Genomic DNA, 20087 nt, shown 5'->3' with positions numbered 1-20087 from the left:
AAATATAAATATTATTTTTTATTAAAATTAAATTTTTTAACTTAATTAATTTATTACATTAATTCTCATATGTTTACGTTAAGATTTAAAATTTAGTTATTTTAATTTTATAAATTTTTACGTCAATTGTTATAATTCCACGTTAAAACTTATTTATTTTATAATTTTTTTAAATGTGAAAAGTATTTTAAAATTAATTTTTTAATAGTATAAATAAAGAGATTTATGGCATCTTTAATTATTTTTAGGAGTTCTATACGTTTAAATAACAAAAAATAGTGTTAATTGTGAGACAAAGTTATATCTACAAATAATTCTAATTAATTTTACATAAGCTGTTTTAGGCTTTTGATACCCAAATTCAATTTTATCAAACAAGTTTGAAAATCAATTTTCATAATTGTCAATCTTCAAAGTAACATATATATTATATAGAAAAAATTTAGGATTAATCAACCAGAGTTGATTTAATTGATTAATTTGTTAATTTTGACAATATAAAGTTAAATTTGAGTGTCAGTGATATCTTGTTAATGATACATATAATTTAAATTTTAAATATGATAAATAAAAAAATTATATATTTGTATCATAATTTAAAAGTGAGAACGATCTATAGATTTTATAATTTTTTTTAAGAAAATAAGCTTATGATTAAATATGAAACAATGACTTGATCAACGAATCACGAAAGGAGACATTACATCATCAAGGCTTTACCTCGTAGGAATAGGGTACTAAATTTTATTGAATATCACTCTACTCAAGGACAAAGAGGTAAGAGAAAAAAAAAATTCCAAGCCATCCAGGGCTTGAGGCCCGAGGGTGAGGGGGTCTAATCCATTTCATTCTAACTGGTGAAGAGGGGAGGACAACTTCTGCATAGAATACCAGTCAGTCCAGCAATCTCTGGCTCAATGCCCTCAGCAGTCACCTCCACTCTGCTTCTCTCTTCAAACCTCAGATCCCTCTCTAAACCAAGCTTTTGCATTGCACCTTCAACATGCCCAAAAAGCTTCCACAGTCTCACTTCTCCGCTGCTAAAGCCTCTCATCTTGAAATGCAGCAGTAACTCGGAGGAGAAAGAAACAAGCAACGACTTGAAGGATGCCCTTTCTGGTATTGTTGGCAAGCAGGTTGAGGAGCTCTTGAACAGAGAAGAGAATAAGGGCTTGCTTGATGGATTGGAGAAGGCCTCTCAGCGAGTAGAGATGGCTAAGAGACAACTTGTGGAGATTGAAAAGCAAGAACTTGAAGCTCAATTATTGGGAAATTACATTAACCAACTAGAAGCCAGGGCGTCTGAGGTCAGCTTCTTCTCTTATTCTGCCTTTTTAAAACCTTTCTTTTAGTTTAGGGGAAATGGTTTTGTTGCAATTTGCATATATTGTGAAATTGAGGCGGTGTCGGTTTGTGAGAATTATTCAAGATTGTAATTTTATTGCAATTTATATTTTCTGTACTGGAAAACAAATAGGACTTAAAATCAGAACCGAAAGTATGTGTTGTTCTCTTATAACTGTAACTTTGGCAATGTGGGTTTGTTTAGATTATCCATGAAAGGAAATATGCTTCTTGGATGATTGATGGGCCTGGTTCAAGTAAAATGGAAATTGACTTGGATCATAACTTGTTAATTAAAATTGTTGCATTTGCCTATAGATAACCAATGGGGTTCTGCTGTTAGCAGTGACTGCTTAGCATCTTTTGCTCTTTTTTAAGTAGTAGTTGCAAAAGCCTGCTGGAACATACAGTAATGAAAAATAGATGGATAGAACGAAATGATATACTTCTCAGCCCTTTATTTGGGGATGATTGCTATACAAAGGTTTATGTTTTCCAAAATTTGATCTTTCTTCTTCATGATGAATGGGGCAATTATGTATAGAAAATTGTAATTGATCTTTATTAAACAATCATCTTATTCTGTGACTACCATTCATATGATTAACAATTAACTCATTGAGATATTGTCTATGACTATTGATGTGTAAATTCTGTGAAAATTCAAGATTGCAGAGTGTCAGCAGGAGATCTCACAAGCACGAGCCATGGTTGAAGAAGCAGAACTCTCTCTTTCACTTAATGCAGATAATGTAGAAGATAGAGATGCTTTCAGGAGCAAAGATGGTGAAGGAATTGATAATGATAAAGAGAGATTGGAGTCCATAAAAGCAGCTTTGATATCTGCAGTTGTTGGCACCCTTGCTGGGCTGCCCATCTCCTTGACCCAAGTTTCAAGCCGTACTCAGCTGCCGCTCCCTTTATCAGCCACTTTTATCAGCTGTGCATTGTTTGGGGTAACCTTTCGATATGCAGTTAGGAGAGATTTGGACAATTTCCAGCTAAAGACCGGGACATCTGCAGCTTTTGGTTTTGTGAAAGGTATAATTACAATCAAGTGCCAATTAATAGAACTCTTTATGTTTTTCCAAATAGTCAGTAGAATATATGGGACGTTAACCATTTCAGAAGCTTAGCAAATAAAATGGGAAATTCTAACGATATGCTAAAGAAGACACAAATTGTTCTAAACTGATATGCAAAATAATGATGAAAAATGCAGGTCTTGGTACATTGGTTGGAGGGTCACCTCTGGAACTGGACCCTGGAAGCTTCTTGTCGTATGCTTTTGATGGTGCAGTGTATGTGTCTCAGAATCTTATCATCTTTTTATTTGCTGCTGTTGGCTTGGATTTGTGCTTTAAAATGAGAATTTTAAGTCCTTTTCCCATGAAAAGATCAGCCCCAAATACAAATACAAGGTGATCAGAAACCTCAAAGTGTATTTAGACTCTGTACATATGGTGCATCTTGTGACATACTTGGATCACATTTTTTTTTTCCCATGGAAACACAACAGCTGGTAAAAACAAGATGTTCCATGTAAACAAGAGTTGTCGGCAAAGAGTTGAAATCTTGTCTTGTATATCCAGGGTTTGATGCAGTCTTAGTTCTTCATCGTCACTGGACAAAGTGCAACCAGGATATACTCTTTTAAAGATCGTTATCTTAATTTAATGTACTTGTAGTAAACTGCTTAACATAGTGGGTGCTAAAGCGTATGGTAAACCGGATCAACAGTTATGTAATTGGTTTAAAATTCAGCCACTCTTGAGAAAGATCAATTCAAAATCGTTCAATTTAAATTGATTTGGTAGTGCCTTCAAAATTCATGCACGAAGGGCAATTTGTCATATGGAAGCTTGTTCATTGCATCTTCAACAGGCCCGAAAATCTTCCACAGCCGCTGATACAAGCATGTAGAGCAACTGCTCGACAGAGGAGGGATGAGATAGGCTTTAGATACGGACTTGGAAAGGCTCACACAGAGCTTGTAGAGATTGAAAAGCAACGACTTTTGACTTGAGCCAAGAGGCAGAAACTTAGAACTAAAAATTTGCCAATTAAAATAAGTCAGAACTTATATTTGTTAAACTATGCATAAATCTCAGGCAAACTTTATTTTTATCATATCAACAATTTTATTGGGAAATTGAGATTGGTTTTCCTTCTTTTAAAAAAAAAAAACAAAACACTCCTTTCCATATTTATAATCTTATTATTTATTGTTGAAAATTTTTATCCATTAAGAAGTCTTAGTTATTAAGTATATTTACCTTTTTAAATAAATTTTAATCAAATAAAAAAGTTTGCCAAAATTTAAATTGATTTCTAATTTGAATTTGAGTTAAATATCTAAGAAAACTATAGTCTTGTATGTTGCGGTGTCCTTGATCTGGTATATCATGAACTCTACCAATTCTAATCCTAGTAGTAACATGACTTAAATGAATGTAAAAGAAGTCAGCCTCATGTTATTATGGTTCTGTTAATCCCAAGGCAGAAGCGTAGCAGCCATTAGGGTTGTGTGGTTTTCCTTTTAGAAATTATATTACTATGGATGTAGCAAAGCGTGAAAAGAGTTGCAAAGCTAATGCACCATCACCATCAGGTTATTCTGCTTCTGATAATCTGGATGAGAGTCTCTTGCTAGAAATTTTTTGTCGACTTCCTTGCAAAAGCGCTCATCGGTTTAAGTGCGTCTCCAAGCGTTGGTTCTCTATAATTTCCGATTCATATTTCATTCAACGGTTGTTATTGGCTCATCCACAGCCCCCACCTTTCACACTCTTGTTCAAGTATGAAAGCAATGATCAGCAAAAGATGAAGGTTCTGATCACGTCCAAAGAAGCGGTATTCCGATCTCAGGGATTCAGTTTGAGCTTCCTTCCGTGTTTCAAAGCCAACGAAAAGGACCCTGTTAACATCATAGCTTCCTGCAACGGCTTACTATTGTGCAGTTCTGCTGCAACTAAGGCTTGTCCCACTGTTTACTACATTTGTAATCCATTGACCAAGCAATGGTTTGCTCTTCCTCCTGTTTATCACTGCAATCAAGAGGCCTATTCCGGGTTAATCTGTGAAAACGAAGGAGGAGCAAAGGGAGGAAACGGCACTTTTTCAATTAATGATCAATATAAGTACCGAGTAGTTTGCATTGTTAGACACTCTAAGACTGATTTGGCTGTGAAAATCTTTTCCTCTGAGACTGGCATATGGAAGGAAATATTTCGCAGATACCGGGATTACTATCCTATGGTTTACTTACACCATCAGGCCATTGCATATGAGGGAGTGCTTCACTGGTGGAGTCCATTGAACCGTAGCTTTGTTACATGTGATCCGTACAACAAAGATGGAAATCTGAGATTCTCTTTCGCTTTAAACTATGCGGCCATGGACTTGGCGTTTGAAGAATGTCCAGGAGTTTGCAAGGGCCGTTTGCGCTTATGCCAGCAATTACTGAGTCTGACAGAGGGATTTTCAATAATAAGAGTTTGGAACCTCGAAGAAGACCACGATGGAGGCAAATGGTGCTTGAAGCATGAATTTTTTTTGCATGAACTTGAGTCAGAAGTTACTCAACTTGTTGAATATGCAAGGTGCTGTTCAGTGCCTCGTTTCCGATTGCTAAGCGTTGACCCGTACGATGAGAACATTATATATATGTCTTGTCTTGGCTCTATCGTTTCATGCAACATGGAAGGGAAGACCCTGGAAATTGTCTCTGAATATCCAGCTGCAGATGGAAATTCTCAACAGAGTCGTGCCTACCCATTTCATCTCCCATGGTGGCCAACTCCAGTTCCATCATATATAAACTAGGTCTCGCTTCATCCATTGTTGGATAGCGACATAATAGTTTCTAATTACTATTTTATTATCCTAATATTAGGCCTTTACTTTTGGAATTGAGATACCTGCTTATTAATTAAGTTGTCGTCCTTTCTTCTTTTTGGCCATTAGTTCTCATGCTTATATAAACTGTCTGTTGTTCTTTTTTCTATCAAAATTCTAAACATTGCCTCAGTGGAACACTCCTCCACACCCACAAAAATTTCAAAACAATGACTGCTAGTCAAAATCGAACTAAACAGCCATTTCACATGCCTAAATTCTCTTAACTATATTGTCATGAATATCATGAGTACAGATACACTAACTCAACAGCAATGTTTACAGAGGCTTAGGCATCCAACTCAAAATTAGTAATTCAGAACATCGAAATTTCATGTGCTCCGTCACATCTTGATCCTATAATTATCTATACTGCATTCAACTTATGCTGATGAACAAGAGCTATACCCATTGTGCTCGTCAATACCAATACTTGTTTTATTTGAAGTAGCTAAAGTTTTCTCCAAGTCCAACTGTGACAACGGTCTTGGAACCTGTAACAAAAAATAAAAAACACAAGGGAGTTTAGGCAGATGCATAAGTACAGTGCCATTTCATTAAGTCATATATCTCTCTCTCTCACACACACACACTCCAACAAACAGAAAGGCAAGCTTCTAAAGTAGAGATCTTAGGTACATTTACCAAGCAACTTACTCCACAAGAAACCCCTTCATTCAGTAATAAACACTGTCATTATCTATAAAGACTAAAGAGTGAACAAGTGATATATATATACTCACTTGACGTTTCTTCCCAGCCTTCTCATCACTTAAGAAATCCCTGAGAGGAATATATGCTGCTTGTTTGCAGAGCTCAAGCAAATCTGAACCAGTGTAACCTTCACACAGCCTAGCTATGTGGTCAAAATCAATATTGTCATCCACTCTCTCATTCTTCAATATCACCTTCAATATCTTTTCTCTATCGTTACAGTCAGGTCTTCCGATTTCAAAAACCTGAGAAAAACGCCTAAGTATTGCCTCATCAAGTTCTGTTGGACGATTGGTTGCACCCAGTACCATAACTCGAGCATTCTCTGAATGCAAGGTTAAAAGAAAAATCAACTTCACAGTTAATAGAAAGGTTGACATGTTCAATATTGACATGAAGTACTATATATTATAAGCTATAGTGCTACATGCCAAACTGCTTTTAGCGCAACAAGCTCAAGAAACATCACTACCTAACAGTATTTGGAGTTTCAAAACAAATATCCAAACTTCACCAAACACCCCACTCTATTTGAGCAATACAAACTTTTTCAACACCTAAGAGATGTCTTTAAGAAATTGACTTAAAATGCGCAATGAACTCTACACATCAGGGGAAAAAAAAAATCTCTACACATCAGGGGATGTGGCGAAGGGGGGAAAATATTTTGAATTTAAAACCATTCCAATAATATGTATGGTACTAATAGTACTATGTGTATTTAGTGTTTCCAATAAAATGATTAAACTCCGACATCTGAGAGCGAAAATTTGTTTGAAGCTGATAATATAAGCTAGCAAATGGCATTTAATTTGTTGTACAGTCACAGATTAACTAGTATATTAGATTACAATTGGAAGAAATAACTAAGAACACTCACGATCAGTGGTGAAACCATCCCACAAGGCCATGAACTCAGTTTTCATGATAGACATGGCCTCCTGGTCCGTGGCTCGTCGCTGCCCCAGAAAACTTTCCACTTCATCAATAAATATAATAGCCGGCTGTAGCTTATAAGCCAAACTAAAGACAGCAGTCACTGCAATAATGCACTAACAAAATATTAAAAATCTTAGAAACCTTAAAATGTATAACAAGCAAATTGTTTTTGAAAGAAATCCCATTCTGTTTACCTAGTTTTTGGGCGTCACCGAACCATTTACTCATTAAATTAGAAACTCTAACATTGATAAAGACAGCCCCGGATTCTTTAGCAATGGCTTTGGCAAGCATGGTTTTCCCTGTCCCTGGTGGTCCGTACAAAAGCACCCCTTTTGGGGGACCCAAAAGTTTGCCATAAGCAAAAAGCTCTGGCCTTTTAAGAGGAAGAATAGCCAGCTCGTACAATGCTTCTTTGATTCTATCAAACCCACCAACCGACTGGAATTCAACTTTTATGTCGTCTGGATTCACCACATCACCCGCTATCACATCCTGTGTTTAGAAAAACACAAAAAACAAAAAATCACTTTGACAATACAAATGGGTTTTGAATTCCAAAAGAATTACTATAAAAAAAAAGTTTTTTTTGTAGTGCCTCGTAGGGGTTGGTGTGGATGAAGGCGCGACCGAGGCGTTTGGAGATGGCTTTTTTGTTTTCAATGGATTTCTTGGAGGATTCACGATTTAGGTCTAGGTGTTTGAGGCCGGCGAATAGGACCAGGCAACTTAAAGAGGCACTGGCTGCATATAAGAGTAAATCTTGTAAGAAGGTTGTCTCGGTACGACGGTCGCGGCCCATGGTTGTGTCCCCTTTCTAGGCCACCGCCGGAAATGTTAGAACTTGGAAAGGAAGGTGAGCGGAGGAGGGAAGGGGCTTCGACGTTATGCCTGTTGGTAGGCCACAAGGAGTGTGATGTAATGAATATGAACCGTTGGGACTTAGGCGCGCTAAACTAGGGTACAGTGACGAACTCCCTCATTGAGCTGAGGCCCCCAGGTGTTTGGGCCTTCGGGAGTCGATAAAGAAAACTGCCATGTTAAGGTCGGCTCGGTTTAGAATTTGATAATACTTCTTTGTTTCTCAAAAAGAACACTCCCCTTTCTTTTCTTCTTATTGGGAATAATTCCCTTTTTCTTCACTCTACTCCATACTAAAGAAATGATGATAACATTGCAAGGATCTGTAGGTGGAAAAGAGAAATCATACAGCTTACGGGGTCAAAAGGTTATATGTGGGTTTGGAACTGAAAAATGAACTCCTAAGGTCAAAAATCCTCAGGCCCTTAGGTTGCCATCATCTGTCCAAACTCCATAAGGTTATTCATTCATTTGCTTTTGACTAGGCGACAGGGATGGAATTAACCAACAGATATTAGCATTCATAATTACACAGCTTACACGAAAGACCTGTTGTTTCCCTCATATGTTTTGCAGACGAGAGAAAACAATATACTTCAAGCACTAGTTGCCTGAATTTAAAGACCATCAGTAGATTACATAAAGAGTTGTTAAAATGAAATATTAAAACAGTAATGTGCTTCTTTTAGTTTCCACAACTAAAGTTATCAACCATGGAAGCTCTCCTTCCTCCTTTGTGTCTGCACCAATCCTTGCCGCTTGTCTATAGTCATGTTTTGCAAAAGTATACAACAAGATGCCATCAACAGCAAAAACACTGGCATTTTCCCTTCGGATCCAAATATTACAAAGCAGGCTGAGTTATGACACTTGTTATTCTAGCGTTCACTTCTTCCATCGTCATCCCAATCTCCATTCGACTGTTCATGATTTTCTGAGGGCCTCCCGGGAATTCCCCACTGCCTGATCTCATTTCTTGATTGCTCTTCAGCATCAGGCAAATTCCTATATTCTCTTTTCGTCACCTTGATTTTATGAGCAAAACTTCTATCAGATATAAAAGCATAGAGTCAAACAAGACAAAAAATTCTCAAGGGTTTCAAGTCCCTGATACCTCAGGTTTCTTGTGTCCTTTGAAATGTGTATCATCCTCTCTACTCCTTGATGAAAGATGTTTAGCAGCCTCACTAAATATTTGAAATCCTTGAAGATCACCATTTTTTATACTTGCTTCCAGCTGAAAACGACAAGCAATGGAAGTCACAATATTACACATTTATGTACAGCTTCCAGTATGTACTCAAAAGTGGCATCTTAAGCCAGAACCAATCAACCATAAACTAAAACAATTGTAATGTTCAGAGGCTCCATAGTACTTAAGGGGAGAACAAATCATTGATACACAAAGTACCATCATGGCATAAGACTTTAATTCAGAATTATGGGATGCCATGACATATTTACCAACATAACTACATAATGATCTTGATAAATTCTGTACCTGGACATGGATAATGCAAAATATAATGCCAGAAATAGGAAGCCAGCTATCCTCTGGAGAAAGAGACAAATTTGACCTGTTAAATCAAAGGAAAAGTGCATAATTAAATTCACACACGCTGTCAAGTTACATTTTAACCAAAAGAATCCAAGTGTAAGAAAATCTGACTGTGTAGTCCATCAAATTGAGAAAAGTACAAAATAATCAACAACATTTTCATTCACGCTTTCCTAATTGCCCAGAAATAAAGCATTAGGCGCATAACCAGTTGATTTAGAAGAACAGAGGAACAGTGCAAGAAAGAGATCACATTATAACCAACAGATGGTTGTGTTCGTAAATTTAAGAAACATCGCTTTTAAAGAAGCCAGAACTTGACAGCAACAAAGCCAAGTATTGAAATAAACATATTATGAGGAATGCACAGATCAAAGAAAGCAAAAATAATTACCTCATTGAAGTATTGCAAAAGGTTATAACTTATTATGAAAAAAACAGAAAGAAGTTGATAGCCATATTCAAGTTTAAAACTTGAAACCTCATAGAAAGAGGCATTGACTAGCTAACCAATTAGTTTTCTAGTTCATTATCCTTTGTGGATAGGCCGAAGACCGAGAAAACATAATCACCATAAGATCCGAAGTGCAATTAAAACTATAACTTGTCAACAACATGATAAAACAGTCATCATTACCCAAGTTCCAAAGAAACGCAGTCCCTCCTGAGAAAAGGGAACCAGAAACAATCCTACCCTCTCACACTTTTGCATAGAGGGGCCGCTCCCAACATACACCCTGCAGTCACACATGCCAGCTGAATACTTTTACTATCACACCCCAAAACTGTTCCTAACAGCAGATATTAAGAAGTTCCTAACTTTATTTAGCTGAACTTTGAGGACAATAGAAATAAGAATTAAGTTAGCACTGTCTCCATTAGACCCAAGTTTTTGACATCCTTGCAGCTCTCCAATTAAAGCAAGCTTGTTTCAACCCGATCACAGTCAGCATAAGCGTTCCAAAGACAAAATATTGGACATTCAGTCCAAAGCGATAATTTAATTGCTTGCACCAGGAAGTGATAACTGCACCAACCGTAAAAGTGATACCTGAGGTAAGGAGCCAAGTATACAATAGAGTACACAGCGTAGCGCCGCTTCCCCGTATCAAGCCAAGCAAAAACCCAGCTCTATCAAAGACCGAAAAAAGTAAAGGAAAAAAATTAAAATAATTAGAAATTAACACGACAGCCACCCCCACCCTCACACCAAAAAGAAAAAAAAATTCATTTTCTAACCAGCCAATTGAAGTAAGGAATAAAGCTGATAATCCCCATAGCCGCAAACCTCGTATCACCTGCATCAATAACCGAATCACTACCATCTTCCTCCCCACTATCGGCGACGGGAAGCAGCAGTGAACTCAACATACACGCGCCGATTGCGGCAGCGAGGGGCGCGTCAGTTGAAAACTCCGCCCTGCATATTTCTTTCTTAATCTCCTTCTGTACCAATCCACAATCAGCAACCACTTAAACATAAAAGGGACCAAAAAGTAAAAAGAAAAAAAAAAAGGAAAATTCTAACCTTTTTGTGGATTTTGGTAAGGTGATTAAAGGGTTTAAGTTTGGATATTGAAGAGGGTGTGAGAGGAGGCTTGAAACAAAATGAAGAACAGGAAAAGGGTTGGGTGAGATAGCGGCTGATCATGGTCGGTTGGTTGCCACTAACATGAGCCGTGGAAGGAGAAGTACGGGCGCCCCTTCCTCACTATATTTTTGCTTGCGGGAGCTAAAACATTAAAGTCTCGAGCGTCTAACATTTTCGGGAAGGGTGACAAAATCATGGGCTTTGACATCGATGGAGATCCTGGCCTGAGGGACCTTGAATGAGTACGTGTATTATTAAAATTTGACTTTTATGAACAAAATGAATAAATTGTTCGACGTAAAACAAGTGAGAAGATAACGCTGATTTTACGTGTTATTAGTTGGTTAAGTAAAGTCATAAACATTCACATTCACCGTAAAAATAAAAAAGGGTAGGAAAAACGTTGGCATTCTAATGTCTTAACAATGTCGAAAAAATAGATAGTAGGACAGAGAAGATAACTAGACTGGTTGTTCTACCAATAGCAGTATACAGTCAGGTCCTATTCGGCCCTTCAACAAAATACTAACTTGTTCGTTTCAATAAAACTTATATAATACAAAGATTTTCTGGAGAACAGCCAACACTCAGTTAAATCTACACGACTACTTCCAACCATGGTAAAAATAACTGGCCCGGCTCTGGAACAACAACTCTCTTTACATGAAATACAAGTAAAAACATCCTCATGTACCCATAATAATTGCTTATTTCGTCATTGAAGTGGCTGAAATCTGCAAAGCAACGTATCGCTCAACGTCACAGATTTTTGTAGTTACGGATGCTCCCTTCCACCCTTCTACCATTGTCGATGGCCAAAAAGCAGTTCCCATGTCTGATAGGCAGAGAATGGTGGAACATAATTTTATCCGCATGATTTACATCTTTTGCCCGATTTTTCATGATGGTTTCACTTTACAGTAGTTGAGTTTACAGCTCTCACGCGTCGCCTTCCAGTCTAATCCCGTTTTCTTCCGCACCAGACATGGATCTTAGTTGTTGCTGCAACTGCATAATAATAATGAAACCATCAGACAGTTGCTTATACTCCCTCTCCGCCTGATGGGATTCTTTATATATTATTACTAAGGTCAGAGAAAGGATGAATCAAGCATCAAGCCAGGTAGGAATTGTTTAAACCTAGGTCAACAACCAACACTCGTATCTTAATTTTGGAAAGCATCTTGTTAGACACCACCATGAAATAAAGTAGAGGCCACATTAAGTCCAAAAATCACATCATATAATAAGTGTAAGAAACTCACTTGTTCATATTTCAACTTTTCAGCAGTCAATTCATCAGTCAAATTCATCATTCTGCAAATAGTGTTCAAGGAAGAGAGTATCAGAAGAAACTTGCATATATAGGTGAGCATCAGTCAATTCATCATTCTACTTTGTATGGATTCACGCCAACCAACCTAGATTGAAGCTCCGAGATCTTGCAGAGCAGTAAACGCTCCCTCTCAGAAGCTGCTGTCTCAACCTATTGAAAAAGAAGATCAGATAGGGGAAGAAAGAATAACCTACTAGCTAGAAATTAGTCATCATAAGATACAGATAAAAGGTTCTTACATTTCCATTGCTCTCGGAACAACGAGGTAAAGGAGGCAACTTTCCATTTTGTGTGGCTGGAAAAACAAAAGCAAGAAAGAAATGGATTACAATACTGTTAAGCACTGTAATTTCTAATTTAATTATGTGAGTGTGATAGAGAGACCAATCTTTCACTAACCATCTACAAACTCAGCCGGCTGGAAGATATTCAACAAATTCACAATAAGATCCTAGCATTTCAAAAAAATTTCCAATGAGAAGATAATTAATTTTAAGGCAAAAAAACATTCTATCAGCAAAATGAAACACCGACTTATTGTCCCAACCCTAATTCTTTACCTGTTGAAGTGAGGTTTGCTGGAAAAGATTCTGAAGGTGATTCATAAAAATTGATGTGGGCATGTTACCATTGGTCAAATCCTTCGAGGAATGATTGGTAGGCTGAAAAATGGGGGGGAATCAAATATAAGCATAACTTATTTACATAGACTAGTGCAGCGGGCATATTGAGCAGCTAAACATGTTCCACTACCAGATAGATGGAGCCACATAAGAGAAGATGTATTTATACTTGATTTGCATGAAGTTTGGTTACGAAGTTGTTACACATGGATATTATTACCCCTCTTTTATTCTTGCATCCCTTTTGGCTTTTTGCTACCATACAGGTCATTATAATATATAAAATCATAGAAACAAAATCAGCTGAGTGAGGCAAGGCTTTTCTCTGCCTCCAAAACGCCTGCAACTAAATAAAGGTGCATCCAGGAAAGTGATTCCACCACGCCGTTAAGTGGGTTCAGGCACCTAACTTAGCCCATGGAGGTCAAGGAAATGGGTTCTCCACATAGAGGTGCTAAAGAAATGCGTGACGAAATGGGAGATCAAACACATTCGAAGGAAGGCAAATCAACAAGCTGACAATCTAGCGAAGACAGGCATTGGTAGAGAGATAGAATTAGTTAATGTATGGGGAGACAAATCAACTAGGAGTGCTGGCATGAGGGAAGAGATTAATAGCTGAGTAGCCTACCAAAGTCAACAGAACAGGTTGTGTACTAGCTCACTGAATTATTTTTCCATTACTCTTGAGTTTGGGAGATCTTAAAGGATTTTATTGGGATGTTATGCAGATGAAATTTGTATTGAGTCGTTGTTCCCACACAAATTTTAACTGTATAGTGGGTGTTTTTGTTTTGCTCATGTAAGAGGCATATAGGGTTGAATACAATTCTGGAACTGTACAGGGGTTAGCTAAAGAAAATGAGCATAATTTTGTAATGGTATACCCCCTGATCTTTTGTACAGGGCATAGCCTTGCAAAATTGATGTAATGAGGTGAACTGATGTTCTCCCGATTCGCTAATACATGCTGAAAATTCAAAAAAAAAAAAGATGCCTTCCCTGGAAGGCAGTTAGGCACTTTCTGATTGGTGACTCACCTAAGCACACACCTTGACAACATTTATAACAGATCCTAAGCTTCAAAATGCAAGATGTTGCAATAAAATGAAACAGAACATAAATTCACAATCAACCACATTGAGGAGAAGATTTAGTGTACAAACCACTTGCTTGGATTCAAATATCCAATCACCTACGCTGGCAGACTTTCTGAGAGGTGAAGTCTGAAACTCAAGAAGAAACAGAGCAACCAATAAGGAGTGGTCAATTAATATTGTTTATAGAAGGATATTTAAACAAAGACCAATCACCCACCTGTGAAGATCGGCGTGAAACCGTGCTTAAAGGAATATCCTGGAGAACATTATTTAGTTAGTGAAGTTGCACAGGAGAACAAATATAGCATCAAAATTGAGCTTTACCTTTACAAGATCTAAATTTTCTGATGTTACTGAAAATCGGCCTTTTATTTGCACCAGATTAGCCTTTGACTTGTCATCCAGAGAATCCCTAAACCCTGTTGAAGGAAACAAAAAATGCTACAATATATCTAATCTTAGCAGCCACAATAGTAGCACTGGCCATGATGCTGGTGACAAAAACAAACAACAATGATTCTAAATACTATCGGTTTGTTACCTCCTGATGATTTAATCGGAGCTGATAGACTGTTTGCAGATGCTCGATTAGGAAGCATCAATGGACCACTAAAGCTTGGAGCTTTACGAACTTGGCAAACTTTCTCATTCGCTGGTAAAATTTCATTCTCAAACCTAATCATTAGCAAACTATAAGCTCAGCATCTACAAATTTCTCTTCCACTTCGAATGATTTATAAATTATTTTCTTAAATTAAAATAGATAAGAAATTAATCAGACATGACCAATGCAATAACACAAGCAAATATCCTATGTTTAAAAAGGTATATGTAACAATCAGTCATAATCACATGTTCTCCTATTAAACAACATACCTAAGAAATATTGCAGTTGAATCAACTCAAAGCACACTGGAATCAAGATTTGTGAAATTATCACTTCTGCTTTATTGGAGAGAGAGCTAAAAAAAGCCCTTAACAGCAGTATATTTTCATGACCTCATATGGCTTTCACTAGCCCAACATTTAAACCATTTTAAATTAAAACATAATTCAACAGCACCGGCAAAACACATGAACATAAATTAACTGGACCATTTATAGAATTCATCTATTTTCACAATCACAGGCTATAAAATAGTCCAAAAGAAAAGGAACTACTTCAAGTTTGGTAGTTAACATGATAACCATGATCTGCAGCCGTCATATAGCAGATTGAGTCCCTTCCTCATATTTCATAGGCTCTTTTAAACTACAACTAAAACCAAATGTGCTACATACTTATGCAAAAACATCATCAGGTAACAATTACTTGGACAAAAAAAGGGTCCACCTCACTTCAAAAACCCATAAAAAGAAGACAACTGAAATGGCCAAGCAAACCTAACTATGTACTGACCAACCTTTCTGAGTTACGAACCCGTTCTGAAGATGAATGATTAAGAACAGCACCAGGTGTGAGTGGCCCACTTTGAGTTTGCCTAGGTTTCACTGTTTTAGCCCTGGTCAATACCACATCCCTTTCTGAAGTTGATGCCATAACATCAATGCTTGATCCATTTTTCCTCAAACCAACAGTTTCCTGACAGCCAGCTTCAACTATATCACATTCCAGATTCTTTCCCTTTCCATTCAAGCAATCAGACTGTGATAAGTCAACATTCCTTGGCCCTCCAGTTTCAGCCTGAGATACTTCCCTATTTAAATTCAACTTTCCAAAACTAGATTCGCAGTAAGCTGCAGCCTGTCAGGCAACACCGACAACCAATATTATTTTAACCATGTCCAGCTATGTATCATACCACTGGGGCAAAAAAAAATACAACCGCTGACCTTATGACCAAGGCTTGATTTCATGCTTGCATCATCATCTTTGCACTCATGAATATCATCATCATCACGCACCTTAGCATAATAAAGTGAAAAAATTAGTATAAACCAAGTAATAGATATAACTGACGAAGAAATTACTTCTCATACTATATGTCTATAGTAAAATCTTTATTATTTAAGGTTAGAATTGAAAATGTGGCCTACCAGAGATGCTTGCGCTTTCAAATCCTCAATATCAAAGTTCCAGGCACTAACTCCTCTTTGGTACTCACTCTGACAAACACAAGACAACACCACCAGCAGTAAGAAAACACAAATGCCCCAAGAGGGCAACTCAACAGTTAAAACTTTCACAGATATTATTTGAAGAGAAGGTAAATCTGATTTAAGTAAAAAATGACTTTTGATAATTACTAACCTGTGATATAGCTTCTTGTTCTGCCGAAGGCATTTTCTTTAGAGCTAGTTGTGCGGCATCTTTAAGCTGTAAAATTTTGGACAAAAAAAAGAATACATTAGAAAAATACAGCAGACAAATGAAGCTAAAATACCTGCATTGTGGCAGTGTTATCACTAACCTGAAGGGCTTTCACACGATTCCAAAGTGGTGGGAGATCAGCAAATAATTTCTTCACAGAAAGCTCAGGAGGCTTCGCATGCTTGAAAAAGGAGTGTTTTAATAATTTCTCTGCAGTTGGCCTCTTCGTTTGATCTTTTACCAGACACATCGCAACCATTTCTTTAAAAGACTGATCACAACTGGAAATCTTTTAATTAGAAATTGGCTATGACTAGTAAGCAATTGCAAAACACCATTAAATGCACCTATCGACATTTTATGTTCATGATGACAGATAACATGTCTGTCACTGAGATAATCTAACCAGAAAGAATAGCAGTACCTTAGAGAACTTCTTATCACGATCATAATCAAGTCCCGGCGGAGCATTTTGTATGGTCATCAGGAGAACCTGTTATTGTAGAACGAAAATTAGTAAAACATAAATAAGATTTTGACTAAAAACTCACATTATATATAAATTCTTGTTATATTTTCAACTGAAATTTGATACCTTCATTGGTGGATATTTTGAAAAAGGTGCATGACCGTGAGCCAACTCCAATGCTGTTATGCCAAATGACCAAATATCAGCCCTGTGCAAAATGCAACCAATTAATGAAAATACAATATTAATCTGGAAAACAAAAATGTACCATTTCTTTAAATGTACCAAGAGACACATCAACTCTGTATGCACCCAAGCCAAATTCAATGCAATCCAAGCATAATTGCCATTAAGTATATAAACTATAGTCAGACTTCCATAGTACCACTTGTATGCAATGCATACACAAAGTTAGCAACTTTGAGCGGCATAGATACTTTAGTAACAAGCCGTGATGTGTGGATAAAATGAACAAATATAACAGCAGGACCAAAAGCATGACACCTTGTAAGTTCAGACCAACAACCAACCCCTGCTACCCAGAAGCAGAAAATACTGTGTACACTAAGATGTCATGCCTACTGAACTTTGTACGGTGATGATACGTGTTTAGGCAAAATTCTAGGGGCCTTAAGTATTTTTTAACATCTTAAGCACAGATTTAAACTCACTTGGAATTATATCCACTTCCTGGCTGCAAGACCTCTGGTGCCATCCTGAAAAGAAAGAATAAATTGGAATCTCAAATCATGCAAATTCAAAAAGAAAAAATAATTTCTATCAATGCCATCAGAGTGGGAGAGGAGCAGAAGAGAACTATAATCGTCTAGCAGATTTGACAAAGTTAGCTCACCAGCAAGGAGTCCCAACAAAGGTATTTCTAGAACGTTGTCTATCTCCTGCATCAAACATGCAAGCTGAAACACCAAAGTCAGCAAGCTTTACTGTGCCATTGTTATCAAGCAGTATGTTCCCAGCCTACAAAGTCAATTAAAAACAAATCAAATCAAAGTAATGATAACTTCATTTGGATAAAATAATGTGTGAACTTCAATGGTGCACTGACCTTAACATCCCGATGAATATGTCCTTGTCGATGAAGATAATCCAAAGCCTTAAGAGTTTCTTTCAGAATAGAACCAATAGCAGGCTCTTCAAATCCATCAGGATAAGCTATCTTCATGAGGTGCAAACAGGAACCTTCTGACATGAATGGCATGACTACCCACAGGTTACGGTCAACTACAAACGAACACAATGCCCGAATAACATTTGGGTGATCAATCAAACTCATTGTTTGAGCTTCCCGACGTATGTCATCCTGCAAAAGAGAATTTTCCATCAAGAAAGCCACTCAAGAGTCAAGAGATCACAAAGAGAGCAGGTCCATGGAGAGTAGGAAATATAAACCTAAACCATACCACCCATGATACTACCAGTTATAAAGCATCTAAATGACTTCCCTTATAAAAGATTCCAATATATATACATGTATACATCTACACACACACACATAAAATTGTGGCATGCACATTCTGAGTGACTATTACTATCAAAAGCATAACTTGTTCAGTAGAATGATCTATATGTATGAAACAAACAAGCATACCAAAAGATTTGCATGCATGAATTGGAACTAAGGCTTTGTTTGGATAGAGAGGAAGCTAGGGGAAAGAAAAGGAAGGTATGGAGAATAGTACGGTCTCCCTTGTACAAAACATTTTTTAGGGACGGGATTTCAATCCCAATACTAACAGGCAACAACTTTTAAACTCTCTAACCATTTCATATCTTTGGCATATCAAGTGGACAATAATTTAATTCCTCTAAAAAAATCCCAAGGATCCGATGGTGGCAGCATTACAAAGTATTCCAAAATGGCAGATATCCAGCTTTAAGTAACCATGGAATGTTAATAGACTATCTTAAGCACACAAAGTAGCAAACGCAATTCAGTACTAAAATGCCGAATCAATGGTACAGACGCTACCATAAAAAGTTTTTTTTTTTTTTTTTAAAACTCCTATTTGGTGGTATGGTTCGGATAACACTATCAAATAGGCTTTTATTGGAACCTCAGAAAAAGTTAAATATAGAAGATAAAAAGAACAACTTTCAACTTTAAACAATTTCAAAAAGGAACAAATACCAAGCATTATCTAGAACAATAAAACATATATATCTAAAACTTCAATTCAATTATCGTCCAAGACCTCATAAACTCTGAATTCCAAGAAACGAATTTTAATAATAATAATAAAAGAATTTCACGATTCAACTCCACGAAAAACAATAAGTGAAATCCACAATCAAATAAATTTTGATTAAACAAGATCTCTATTCAAAATTAACTAAAATAAAATCAAATTAGAGTCATTTATATTTGAGTACAAACAGTAAAACTTAAAAAAAACGAAAATTAAAAGTCAAATAAAGAGGAAAAAAAACGAACCAGATTACTGCTGCAGCGATCGAGATCCAAGCACTTGACAGCTACGACGTCGTTAAAAGGAAGATAGATCGCTCTGTAAACAGTAGCACTGGCGCCATAACCAACCTCTTCTAGAAGCCTGTAATCGCTAGGATTCGCTGAATAACTCCTCTGACTTCCTCCCATTCTCCGCATACCCTAGAGCCGCCCTTAGAAAAGCAAACCAATCGACGTCGAGAAATCGCCGCTTTAAAAGCCGCAGGCACAGTATCTAGAGTAAAAAGAATCGTCGTGAAAAATAAAAAAGGGCGGCTTTTGTTATTTTTATGTTTGGTGAAGTGTTTATTTTGATCCGTTGACCGCCATGAACAGCGATATAGAGAGGGGACTGGTTTGAGGGCAAGAGAGAGAGAGAGAGAGAGAACGGGGTTATTGCTGACGTGGCTATTTGCTTCTAGGTGATTGGGATTTAGACACGTGGATTTGATGCTTTAATGAATTGGTGGTGTTCCTTTTATTTTCCTCCCCTTTTGCGATTTTGATTTTATAGTTGGAATTTTCGTTATTTAGTTTTAGTTGCCTAATTTTGGGCAGGCTGGAAATCTTTAGATTTGTGATTTTATTCTCCAAGAATTTAGGAAATAATCAAACCGCATGTATTATTCTTTCTTACTAAAACTATACAAAGTCTAACATCAATGTTTATAAAGAGCTTCAAAATTAATCTAGCTTTAGATTAATTCACATGCTTGAGTTTGATACAAATAAGTATAACTTAAAACTAATAAATTTACTTCAAATCTTAAATAAACCTGAAACATATTTCACTACATTAAATGGTAGAGGAAATTAGGACTAATAGGGACTCCGTTTCAAAATTTTTAAAATTTCATAATATATTTTAAAAAATAAA

The 20087-nt window shown here is 36.8% G+C and overlaps 5 protein-coding genes across 5 annotated transcripts; 2 read left to right on the top strand and 3 right to left on the bottom strand.

Annotated features, from left to right (window-relative positions):
• LOC18605989 lies at positions 774-3176 on the top strand. The gene is made up of 4 exons (XM_007039353.2): positions 774-1307; positions 2013-2385; positions 2567-2765; positions 2937-3176. Exons 1-4 carry the CDS (start codon positions 918-920, stop codon positions 2941-2943), a joined length of 969 nt encoding a protein of 322 aa, XP_007039415.2. The 5' UTR covers positions 774-917; the 3' UTR covers positions 2944-3176.
• On the top strand, positions 3887-5247 carry LOC18605988 (putative F-box protein At3g23950). The gene has a single exon (XM_007039352.2). It carries the CDS (start codon positions 3901-3903, stop codon positions 5167-5169), a length of 1269 nt encoding a protein of 422 aa, XP_007039414.2. The 5' UTR covers positions 3887-3900; the 3' UTR covers positions 5170-5247.
• On the bottom strand, positions 5402-7915 carry LOC18605987 (ATPase family AAA domain-containing protein 1-B). The gene is made up of 5 exons (XM_007039351.2): positions 7493-7915; positions 7089-7389; positions 6836-6994; positions 5985-6280; positions 5402-5735 (listed from the first exon to the last, which is right to left on the bottom strand). Exons 1-5 carry the CDS (start codon positions 7694-7696, stop codon positions 5625-5627), a joined length of 1071 nt encoding a protein of 356 aa, XP_007039413.2. The 5' UTR covers positions 7697-7915; the 3' UTR covers positions 5402-5624.
• Positions 8108-11124, bottom strand: LOC18605986. The gene is made up of 6 exons (XM_007039349.2): positions 10842-11124; positions 10553-10759; positions 10365-10444; positions 9257-9332; positions 8870-8992; positions 8108-8780 (listed from the first exon to the last, which is right to left on the bottom strand). The coding sequence occupies exons 1-6, from the start codon at positions 10962-10964 to the stop codon at positions 8634-8636; spliced, it is 756 nt and encodes a 251-aa protein (XP_007039411.2). The 5' UTR covers positions 10965-11124; the 3' UTR covers positions 8108-8633.
• Positions 11287-19616, bottom strand: LOC18605985 (STE20/SPS1-related proline-alanine-rich protein kinase). The gene is made up of 21 exons (XM_007039346.2): positions 19196-19616; positions 17810-18064; positions 17597-17721; positions 17415-17459; positions 16870-16951; positions 16699-16767; positions 16375-16545; positions 16215-16280; positions 16001-16069; positions 15797-15868; positions 15367-15707; positions 14505-14638; positions 14288-14382; positions 14181-14219; positions 14030-14089; positions 12801-12902; positions 12640-12691; positions 12480-12535; positions 12326-12390; positions 12170-12221; positions 11287-11912 (listed from the first exon to the last, which is right to left on the bottom strand). The coding sequence occupies exons 1-21, from the start codon at positions 19367-19369 to the stop codon at positions 11844-11846; spliced, it is 2193 nt and encodes a 730-aa protein (XP_007039408.2). The 5' UTR covers positions 19370-19616; the 3' UTR covers positions 11287-11843.

This window comes from Theobroma cacao, chromosome 3 (genome assembly GCF_000208745.1).
Source record: "Theobroma cacao cultivar B97-61/B2 chromosome 3, Criollo_cocoa_genome_V2, whole genome shotgun sequence".
NCBI lineage: Eukaryota > Viridiplantae > Streptophyta > Magnoliopsida > Malvales > Malvaceae > Theobroma > Theobroma cacao.
The sequence above is the reverse complement of the archived record's forward strand: the minus strand, read 5'-3'. Positions and strand labels throughout refer to the sequence as shown.

Bases quoted from the DNA above. Each gene is read 5' to 3' on its own strand.
- LOC18605989 (XM_007039353.2), top strand. From the start codon at position 918: ATGCCCTCAGCAGTCACCTCCACTCTGCTTCTCTCTTCAAACCTCAGA. The intron at 1,308-2,012 runs GTCAGCTTCTTC...TGAAAATTCAAG, and splicing joins TAGAAGCCAGGGCGTCTGAG to ATTGCAGAGTGTCAGCAGGA. The intron at 2,386-2,566 runs GTATAATTACAA...TGAAAAATGCAG, and splicing joins AGCTTTTGGTTTTGTGAAAG to GTCTTGGTACATTGGTTGGA.
- LOC18605988 (XM_007039352.2), top strand. From the start codon at position 3,901: ATGGATGTAGCAAAGCGTGAAAAGAGTTGCAAAGCTAATGCACCATCA.
- LOC18605987 (XM_007039351.2), bottom strand. From the start codon at position 7,696: ATGGGCCGCGACCGTCGTACCGAGACAACCTTCTTACAAGATTTACTC. The intron at 6,995-7,088 runs GTAAACAGAATG...GCATTATTGCAG, and splicing joins CGGTGACGCCCAAAAACTAG to TGACTGCTGTCTTTAGTTTG. The intron at 5,736-5,984 runs GTGAGTATATAT...TTTTTGTTACAG, and splicing joins AGGCTGGGAAGAAACGTCAA to GTTCCAAGACCGTTGTCACA.
- LOC18605986 (XM_007039349.2), bottom strand. From the start codon at position 10,964: ATGATCAGCCGCTATCTCACCCAACCCTTTTCCTGTTCTTCATTTTGT. The intron at 9,333-10,364 runs GTATCACTTTTA...TTGATTTAACAG, and splicing joins TACTTGGCTCCTTACCTCAG to GTCAAATTTGTCTCTTTCTC. The intron at 8,781-8,869 runs GTATCAGGGACT...CATAAAATCAAG, and splicing joins AAGGACACAAGAAACCTGAG to GTGACGAAAAGAGAATATAG.
- LOC18605985 (XM_007039346.2), bottom strand. From the start codon at position 19,369: ATGCGGAGAATGGGAGGAAGTCAGAGGAGTTATTCAGCGAATCCTAGC. The intron at 16,281-16,374 runs GTTAGTGATAAC...AAAATTTTACAG, and splicing joins ATCGTGTGAAAGCCCTTCAG to CTTAAAGATGCCGCACAACT. The intron at 12,692-12,800 runs GTAAAGAATTAG...TTGAAATGCTAG, and splicing joins AGCAAACCTCACTTCAACAG to GATCTTATTGTGAATTTGTT.